This window comes from Opisthorchis viverrini (assembly GCF_000715545.1).
Source record: "Opisthorchis viverrini unplaced genomic scaffold opera_v5_90, whole genome shotgun sequence".
NCBI lineage: Eukaryota > Metazoa > Platyhelminthes > Trematoda > Opisthorchiida > Opisthorchiidae > Opisthorchis > Opisthorchis viverrini.
In genome coordinates, this window is record NW_008751743.1 from 587,032 (window position 1) to 597,631 (window position 10,600).

Here is a 10,600-nt window from a genome sequence, read left to right on the forward strand (position 1 = left end):
TATGCTCACCAAATTGTTTACTCAGGTAGAAGATGTTATTACCACAACCTCGAGTGTATAGTTATACATAGTCGCTGAATGGCGCTTTAGGTATCACTGATTTGTGTCAACAACACTCCCATCACATGCATGCAGAAACGTGTAAGTCGCCGGGAATTATATCTAAAAAAGCGTTACACCGTACGCAAAGACGGAGATCGACTGAAACAAACACTTAAAAACGCTGTCACAGTGCATATATACCAAATTAAGGTTCTATTTATTATTAAAATCCTACGGAGCCTTTCATGAACTCCTCATAGGTCACAGAAATGAAGAATCGAAAAGTTGTGGAAATAATGATATTCGAAGAATAAGTGCATACAGCAACAGCAGGAGCACCTCACATAACATCGACCGTCGTAAGCGATTTTCTGGTAATAAGGCAAGCTTGGTCATTATCAAACAAAAATTAAGTTAGGACGAATAAACCAATGGTTGTCAAATATTCCCAGTTTTTCAGTGGACTGCGAAAATCTTGCTTGTCGCGAGAACAAAAGGACAAACCAAATAGGCGCTCCGAAAAATCACATTTGATTAATTGATCATTTAAGATCAGAGTCAGGTCATAACCTAGAAGCTTGTTCAGAGTATTGTCTGTAGTAAGGAGCTTCCCCTACTCTAAAATAGAGGTTAAATATAGAAAATAAATACAAAATAGGTCAAACCGTTCCGAAACTCCCAAGATACCAAACAGAGGCATGTTTCTGCCGCATTTTTGGTGCACAATGTTTTCTCTGCAAAACTTTGTCGATGAAATAAAAGCTTTAACGTCGAAATGTTGCATTTTGTTATATATGTGCTCAGAGCAAAAACCACCCCAATCCGTTGTCATTTTTGCCGTTTGTTTTAATTGATCCTTCCCTTAAATTTTTCGTGCACATTTGATTTGAGCATGCTTCGGAGGTGGCTCCACGCACGTTCGTTGAGAAAAGGGGGTACATTCTTTTCTCCTCTACGATGTTTGAGGTGTAAAATGAATACATGAAGGAAAACTGTGACATTTTTCGTTCACCCGATAATTGGAGCACCAACCCCGTTTTGCATTTTGTGTACTACAAATACAGCAGATAGTCTGCAAGACAAACGAGGAATCCGAAAAAGCGTGCTTCCTAGTAAGAAACAGTAGGCGACGCACCGGCTCCCAGTGCTTTTTCGTCTAAGGAAGCAGTCACTCCTCACTATCTTGAACACAGTCATAAGGTTTCCAGGTTTTTTACACTTGGCTTCCAGTAAACTGACGACTAACTGGAAAGGAGTTGGGCACACGTAGGACCCTGCTGAAATATAAAATGCCGTTGTGTGAAATGTGGCATTTTGTCACCGATGAATTCGGTAAGATCCTTATCACACTGGATATATGCAACAAACGACGGAAGTTCCCACCACTATTGGGTAGAGGGCGCGTGGTTGGGTTTTATTGTGCCAGATGATATGCCTTCGGTTCTGGTCACACATCGGGAGACCGGACGTTTACCGTGCTGCAGTCATGGAAAGGTTACTATAGCCATATATGCTTCTCCAGATGGTGGCAGATAATACTGTTTCAACGCTTTTCAAATGTAGTAAATGTTGACGGAACGCAAGCGACAAAACGACGTGGGTAAGTTTTTAAAGCACCTACGATTTGCCTTGTAGATACAAGTTGTCTTCCTTGTTGATAACAAATGGCATGGGTACCGGGCGTCCTTTGATGTATGCCTTCGTGAAGAGCCCACTGTTTGCCCCTCTGCATAAACTGTTTGGCCTATTTAGGGAAAAGATTGGGGAGCAGTATCATCATGGACAAACGCCGGCTGCGAGAGTCATGTTAGGCAGTGACGTATTGCTGTGCTAGCCCATGTTAGAAAAGTTATCAGAGAGCATGTATGTATCATATAACATCTATTTATTTATCTATGCCAACTGCCGGCATATGTTTCGCTGCACAGTCCGCTTTGACGCTGCGCTAAAGTGAACTTTTTGTTTACCATAATACGAGCACAAAGGTTTCTTCGAGATATGCAAATATTGCGCAGGGCGGACCAGCAGTTCCCGTTTTTCCTTACAGCCCCCTGGCTCTGTTATCCGAAGGTAGGCCGCACACGCATAATCCGTAATGGCTCACTTTTGTAGTGTGACAAACAACCGTCTGGAGAATGGCAATGGTCGCCACCAATCCGGCACACTGGAGCACGTCATATAAAAGATGTCGCGGTAAGCTGAGTTGCTCATGCGGGAATTCGAGATGCATACGTCGTATCAAAGTGACTAACGGGAAATACTGGAGAGTGATGCCTACGTTCAGAACGTGGTCTGTTGGGTGAATGTTTGCATGTTTTCCAGTTTTGAGCTTCTTGGTACCGCGACCGCCAAGGCCAGACCATGAGAGTGTTGGAACGAAATAGGTGAGGTCAACCTACGTTAACTAACTATAGTTCGTGGTGCGAACACCCAGATGCCCCAAGATTGTTGATACACGTCCTGGAGAACGTGCATACCAGCTCTATAATAATAATAATACACCTATTTCTCAACTAGTTTGGAACATGCCAGCTGGGGCCATGTGGCGCCCCTGCATCTTATTCAAGATCAGTTCCAAGCAGTAAAAACTATTCTTCATAGATTTATTCTTAGATTGCTTTTCTATCCACCATCGGTGCTTGTCGGACTGCAGCCTACCAGAAAAAAGTGTACCCATTGCACTTGTCTCCACACCACAATCGACAGCTTTGAACGGCCTGCGTAAACAACTGAATCAAGCGATGGATAATCTTCAGAGAACAGAATCCAGAGGGTTCACAGTCATTAGTAAGCAGTTGATTTTCACTGGCAAGTGCTGCTGTGTCAAAGCTTAACGTCTGCAACTAGCGGTTTGCCGTCAACAGTCGAACATGAAGCATCTCAAACCGGCCGTCAATGGTCGTGAATCTCGCCTACTGTGCGGTGAGGCCCTTCAGGCTTGTCACCAAGGTAAGTCCACAGAAAATCAAGTTACTTTTGATTATCAGCCTCCGGCCCGTCCAGAAAACTCTAAAGTTTGCTTTCTTACCGGTCCGCAAAAAAAGCGTTTCAAAATGTTGACCAGGATCGAAGCATAGAATCCCAGCACCGTGTATCCAGGACGTCTGTATGTCTGGGTTTTCGGGTTCAAGGACGAAATACTCGTCTTTTAATGGGACCTCGCGCATTTCACGCACGCCCCGCATTTCTCGAGGGTTATAGTCTGTGGGCATTAGAAATGGCCGCTCAATATGGCGTTGTGTAAACAAGCCTCTGCGACATTGCAGCCGCTGCGGTGCTCCCATTATAAGGTAATTATTCCTGACAGTTTGTAAGCCGCCTACCTTATACTGATAGTTCAATAACCTAACTTGCACCTTTCATTTCGGCAGGTCACTATCTCAATGAATACCTCGGACGAAGGCCACACGCTTTACGGCTGGACACATATCCATCGAAAAGGCCAATAAAATTCTGCTGCTCATGTCTTCTTATGGGAACTTTATTCCTGGTAGAGATGGACGAGCGTTCTCCGGCCAGTTGATTAGACATCGTGAATCCCTAGCCCCGTGTTGATTGCCTGGGTCCGCTGGGTTCGTTCAGCTGCTCACTATGATTGACGCCATGGTTTTCCTCCCATATTTCGCAAGTAAAAGTGAAACCTCCCGTTGTTTAACAACAAACTTACACGATTTTTTTGGGCGGCTTCCAAGATTTTAATCCGTACTAGCAATTATCGAGCAGATCTTACTTACAGGAATGGCACTTTCACATATTTCACATCCACCAGAGCTGTTCGGCAAATAGTTTCGGCTGCCAAAGTATCTGAAATTTGTGCCCATTTTAAGTGATTTACCCTTTTCAGCAATTCGCCTTTTCTTATTGCACTGGGCACCGTATTCCCAGTCGATGATGTTTCGTTCACTGAAACAAATCACCAATGCAGTTAATTTGTATAATGATTCATTATTCATGTACACTCCACACTCTTGAGTAGTAAACCCGAAATGGCGTAGCTCTCGAGAAGTCTATTCTATTGTGTGAAAACCGAGCTTTCATGTTTGCCCCAAACCCTTTACCAACAACAAACTTAGTTGTACGAAGGACGGCAATAAAAGAGCTACGAGAAGCGGTGGTCAAAATATTCGCCCTCAAATGTGAAAGGCCCGTAAAACCGGAATCGTAAGAGGCTTAAAGACCTTGCAAATGAAAATCATCCTTCAAATCAGGAAGCAGACAAGTATGCCGCACGGTGCCCGTCTGTGTTTTGGACTCAAACCCAGCCTCTTGCTATTGAATCTGCTAACTTCTCTGCCGTCACGCCTCTCGGCTCCCCGTCTTTGAAGACAAGATAGTCACTGTTGAAATGCTTGTCCAGAGACGCCCACAGTCTTTTCAACAAAGCTCAGTATACTAAACAGTTGGTGCGCTCTAAACAGGCCACAATAATTGAATTCGCAGAGACCCGGCTTATACCAGATGTCGCTAACGCCGTGATCTCCGTAGACTGCTTCTTCGTTTTTCGAGCTTACTCAGGATGAGGGAGAGCTGATAGAGTTGCTTTATACTTGTATGCGGTCCTGTCCATCCCGATTGTCCCGGCTGATACTACTTCTACGCCTTTTTGTGGTGCACTGTTGCTTAGGATGCTGATGCGTGGATCCACTTCTCTCCTTCTCGCTGTGGTCTACCGTTGCAACTCGAGTGCTCGAGAAGCTAACCTATTCCTCATAAAACCCTTGATCGACCCTCCTCTAGCTACGACTTTACAAACCTCTTGTTGGTACATGATTTTCGCGCCCTAACGAAAGTTTATTTGGACGCGCGAGAATGGACAGTTTTTAAAAGCATGCCGCATATGAGGCGTTTACGCTTCTGTCGTATAGTTTGTAGCTCGCTAGTTGATGTTTGCTAATAAACACCTCCGCGGCAAAGGACTCCCTTCCTTACATTTGGGGCCGTGACTGGGATACGGACGAAGACCCTGTGTCCACAATAATTTGAAGGTGGGTATGCGCGGACCTTCCTGGTTGAGTTAGTGGATTTACAAATGCCGCTGGAATGGAGGCCGAACTGAGAAATTTGGCGGCACTGAGGACCCTGCTTAGAGGCCGGGCGAAGGTGGCCCTGGATGGGGCTACAATGGGCATTCGAAAAATGGACTGGGCAGCCGCGAAGAAAGCTCTTGCAGAAGAAACCGGTCGACCTCCAGGAGGATATGAAGTGGTACAAGAGGGCAAGAATGGGACCCGAATACGACCGCACTGTGCTCTACGCCGGCCTGCAGCAGTCGTTGGATCGGGCGTTGCCGGGACTGGATGGGGCGTCGCGCCAGTCGCTGTCTGGCAAGGTTGTCGAAAGTGCGCACCACGCACTGGGTGCCTAGTTGCGGTTGGCGGGAGCAACCGGTCAGGTGAGTGCGGAGCACCTGGCGCATCTGGTACGGAACGAGGCCGAAACCCCACTGGCAACACTGCTGTTGCAGGAGAATAGGAAGGATTCAACGACGAAGGACCAACTCGCCGAGTAGCCTGCAGCCACCAAAACAAGTCGCGAAGGCACCCCCGAACGAGCCGCAGAACGCCCGACCATTAAAAGAATCGACGCCCTCGTACCCAACCACATGTACATAATAGGACTTCGGGTTGCTCAACTTTTCTCGTGTGGGATGCCATTAGCTCAGTAAAACAGGCTACCATACAGGCCGTTATCGAGATAGACGGAAAGATGGACATGTGCTTACCCGATGATGGAGCAAGGGTATCGCTGAGGCGGAGAGCGAATCAGGCCAAATGCTAACCGTGCGCGCTAGCCGTGAGAGCGGTGGGTAGATAGCACCTGAGAATTTACGGAGCAACAAAGCATTCAATGGGCCTGGGAACCGGGTCCGTGCAAAACCAGTTCATGATCAGCCTTTATACACCGCAGATATTCTCGAGAGCGGGTCTTCTCAGGGGCGAATAATCCGTGGTTAACACAAAGCGGGAAAAGCTGCTGACAACCCACGGCGCAGTCAAGCTTGAAGTTTACCCAAAAGCTGCCGCGAGTGAAGGTACATTTGGCTCCTGCTCGTGGCTTGAACACAAAATTCTCCTCTCGTTTGAATGCTTCCGACCTTCCCACCCCCGTCCCCTGCCGCCTCGTCTAAGAGAGGAGGTGCATAAGCATGTTTGAAAGATGTTGAAAATGTCATAATCGAGGAAACCGGCAGTACGAACCACCCCCTGGTTGTGCTTGTAGAGAAGACAAACGGGAAACGCCGATTGGCATGAATTTCTGGCGTTTGACTAGACTGACGGTAAATCTGGTCGTAGGCGTTCTTCGGTTGCGGGGATTTTCGATTCTACCCAGAACTTCCGGCATTTCACAGTGTTCGACATGCCCCTCGGATACTGGCAAATATCTATCAAGGCGAAGGACCGGGAGAAAATGGTTCAGGATATCGTTTATCATATTGGACGGGTGATGAGTGAAGGCCATACTTCCTGGGACAAGGGTCGCAAAACCTCTGTCTGTCAACACCAAAAGTTGGCGATGAGGCCCCTTGATCATGCTTGGTGCTGGCAGACTCGTCGTCGAACTGGATCCCGGAAATTTGGTGCAGCTCCAATGACAGGATCCCGTGTTCTGGAGTCGTTTTGATGGATGAATCTGAGTAAAGCTGGAACCATTTACCGGAATGCCATCGATTCTGATGTTGTGCTGCTCACGATACTTCGTGTATTGAGATGGATTCTTATCGCCGACTGCCACGAGATGACATGCGCCTGGCGCACCAAACTACGACTTACTTCGACAGAGGGCCTGCTTTCCCAGAATGAGAAGTGAGGTGGTGGATTATGGGGTTCCTCTAGGCAATGCCGGCTAATGAAAGGGGATACGGCAGAAGCAACGCACCCCACGGAACCCACTACTGTGTCAGAAATCGGTGAGTTACGGTCCGCTACAGTCATAAGCTCTCTTCTTATGACAACCATCGGAAATCAATATATCGTGATAATGTTGCTGTGGGTCAAACAGCGGCCGTGCCAAATCAACTGCGACGACAGGCAATGGAGTGGTAGTGCATCGTATCGTGACCAACCACTGGGTGGCATAAATGATTCTAGCCAAACAACGGCCTTGGTTTAACAGCAAAGCGTTTGGGAGTTGCTTGCTGCATCCGGGCATCAGACCACTAAGTAAGGTGCCCGAACACACGCAAACTAATTGCCTAACCGAACGATGAATGAGCGGCTGGCGACCAAAGCAGGTGACTATTAAATGACCCCGTTGATCGTGTAGTTAACGCATCGTGTCTTGATACAGCCAACCACCAGAAGTCCCTATCCATGCTGATACACGGGAAACATACGCGCCTTCAGGCTGATTAGGAAATCGGGTTGTGGCTGGCAACACGCCTGTCACCGGAGGAGATAAGACAGGAAAGGAGGAAAGCTTGAGGAGACTTGATGGACGTTCAGGAAATGTCCAGACAGAGGACGACAGATAGAATAGCGCGGCCATTACCCATAGGCGGGAAGGTCAGTTGGAAGGATCATCAGAATTCTCGAAAGAGTGGACTGGTGTCGCGGAAGCTGAGCAGTCGATGACAAGGTCCGTTTGTCGTTACCGACCGTTAGTGGAACGTCTATACAATTTAGGACGGTTGTGGAACAAAAATAGTAAATTGGACTCAGCTTCTGAAGTGGCATGATTCACACGAAAAGCTGCCAAATAGACCAGATACTGGGGCCGACATAAAAGAGGTAAACATAAATCGGCGAAATACGAGCGGCCTTTAAAGAGATGGGTGTGTAATGGTAGATATTACTGACGGGCTAGCGAGCGGTAGGTGGTTTTCTCGTGACTCCGCTTCGCGTTCAATGTACGGCGAGGTTCATTACGGAACTTGTGGAGACCGCGGTGGAGTATTCGTTCACAGCTGCGTGATAGTCTGTGAATACCCAGGAAGGCTCAAGAAGACGCGCGAGGTTTTTCAGTTTTTGAAATGAGATGTTTGTTTCCCTGTCCAAAATGTTTGTGACTGTTTATATTTGGTGAACAGCTCAACAGCAAACGACCTCCCTCCCTACATCAGCATCTGAAGTCTACAGAAAACACTGTGCAAGACTGTATTCTACCCCAGCGAGCTTTTCACACCCAAAATGCAAGGCGAAACCACGAAGGAGCTCTTACAAACTTTTTCTTACGAAGGACTATATTTGTCAACCTTTGTACAAGACAAATCAGTTCTGCACGTTCGAGCCAGACGAGGCCTATCTGAGCATCCTGAAGGAAATTTTTTCATATTTTCAAAGCATTTCTACCTGATTTTTCGTCATTCCTTTGACGACCGCAACCTTTCCCCTTTCCGGGAGAAAGCGATTATCGTGCTAACCTAAAAACTAGTGACCAACTACTACCCGTTAGGTGCAGACTTGCTAGTATCACCAACCTACCGTGAAAGGTGACGGAACGCATTCTGTCAACAGACGAAATATGGGAAGCTCAGATGGGCCTGCATCTCATCAGGGCCTGAATTGGGTGTCAGATTTGCACTGGAAGACCAACCGGACACCGCACGCACATCCCCCGAGGGAATATTTTGGATGCCCGTGTTCCTATAGAAGTTTTCACCATAAATCTTAGTTTCAGACAAGGAGCAGTCATCTAAAAGGGGGGCCAGCATCTTGGGTGCGCTCGCCAGTGCGGTGTCAGTTGATTTGACGAGTTTCGTGTACTCGTTTAATAGAGCACGATTAAAAGCGGTGGTGAAAATGATAGTCCGGATCTCATTTGAAATTAGCATACCGTTATACCGCATCGCATCTAATGAACATGGCTTATTCCTTGGGTAATTCTCCCCACGTATGTGACGCCCTTCACCGAGGAACTTTCTTCCAAGTTTTTTCATGCCTACACTGTTTTCCACCAAAAGCCCCATTTACCCATCTTTTCGCAATTCTTGTAGCCACAAATGTAGGTGTTTGGTCAAAATTTTGCTGCTGCCTAGTTGATGGAATAAACTTTGAAATGGGCCGGTTGGTGTTCAGCTAGGAGCGACCAAACTGCAAACATCTGCGTGTTTGAGATTGTATGGTTGCTGGTCTCATGCAGTTTATCTGAGTTCAAATACATCTGATGATGTCTAGTATAGTTGATTCACTTGTTTCCTCGGGATCATGGGCTAAATATAGCTTATTTTGACAAAAGGCGGATAAATACTTCACAACAATCCTATTCAGCTTGTGTATGAACTCGTAGTTTTACCCTACATGTAACTGAGCATCGGGACGTATAGTGTGATTAGCTGCGGAACTCCTCGATGCGATGACGCGGAAGGGCTCTGCATAGATATTTTGGGCTTTCAGAGCTACCCTACGACTGCGGCGGGAGGAACGGGATTCAGCCGCCGATCCCCCCTCTGCTACGTGACTCTGACCGACTGCTTGAACTGAACGAGCCAGCACCAAACCTAAATAGTTTGAACATGCTCCCTCAAGGCTAACAATCAAATTGGGATTTGGCGGCCACCTCGCCTGCTTTCCACGTACTCCGCGAACCCCGGTGATCCATGTACGGAACAACTACTGTGACAGACATACAAAGTAACCACTCAGCATTCTAACGAATTCCCTGGTTCTAGAGATTGGACTGGGGCTCATGGGGTTTGGAGGTATATTTCTTTTCCTGGGCGTCTTGTTCTTGTTTGATTCGGCTCTTCTTGCTCTTGGCAATGCAAGTGGACTTGTAGTTTAATCTGAATGTGCATTAGATCTTATTTCTAGGCGGTCTCGGATGTCTTATCGGTGCCAAGGGCGCATTAAGTTTTTTCTTCAAAGGGGACAGCTATCGCGGGACCATTTGCTTCTTCTGCGGTGTTGTTGTGGTCTTCCTAGGATTCCCAATCATTGGAATGCTCTTGGAAATGTATGGCATAATAAAACTCTTCAGGTGAGTTCAGGATAGTGATTATGAGTCCTTATTTGTTGTCAGATGTAGAGACATCCATTTTAAAGTTCTAGAAGTGCAGCGCAACTGAAAGGTAGGGCTACGTCAGGTCGACCGTAAACCGGAAAATATAATGTATACGTATATAAAACCTTTGTATCCGATATGATCCGTTCTGGGATTGACGTAAGCCTCATCCACCGCGTTCTTAGCTGTTGGAACCCTCGACCTGCTTGTGAACAACCTACTTTCAAGATTACATACTTGGCTGTTGTGTAGGCGTACAGTCTCGTAACTTCAGTCTGCCGAGGATTCTTCCCATTTGGAAGAAATACGAAGAATTCGGTCAGTGGGAAGTCTTACTTGGACCTGCGAACGCCTTAAACATCAGCGTCATCCGTGACTCGCGAGGATCCTGAAGTCGATCGCGGCGTGGCATTGTGCGTGACGTGACTTTCTGAGCTAAGCAGAAAGGCCTCCCATATTGAACCTAAAGTTTCCTACCAGGCTGGTCAATGGGCAGAGATTTGACAGTCTCAGCTCTTTAGGGTGAGTTGAAATAAGTGTGGCGACTCGTTCCTTAAGGACTCTTGGCAGCAGTTTGTGGACCACCGCTTTGCCACTAGGTTTCCGAGTAAAGTCATCG

The 10,600-nt window shown here is 47.0% G+C and overlaps 1 protein-coding gene across 1 annotated transcript; it reads right to left on the reverse strand.

Moving 5' to 3' along the window:
• Positions 1-8,488: 8,488 nt before the first annotated feature.
• Positions 8,489-8,917, reverse strand: T265_04930 (hypothetical protein; the record flags this gene model as incomplete). The annotated part of the gene is made up of 1 exon (XM_009169798.1): positions 8,489-8,917. One exon carries the CDS (start codon positions 8,915-8,917, stop codon positions 8,489-8,491), a length of 429 nt encoding a protein of 142 aa, XP_009168062.1.
• Positions 8,918-10,600: the final 1,683 nt, after the last annotated feature.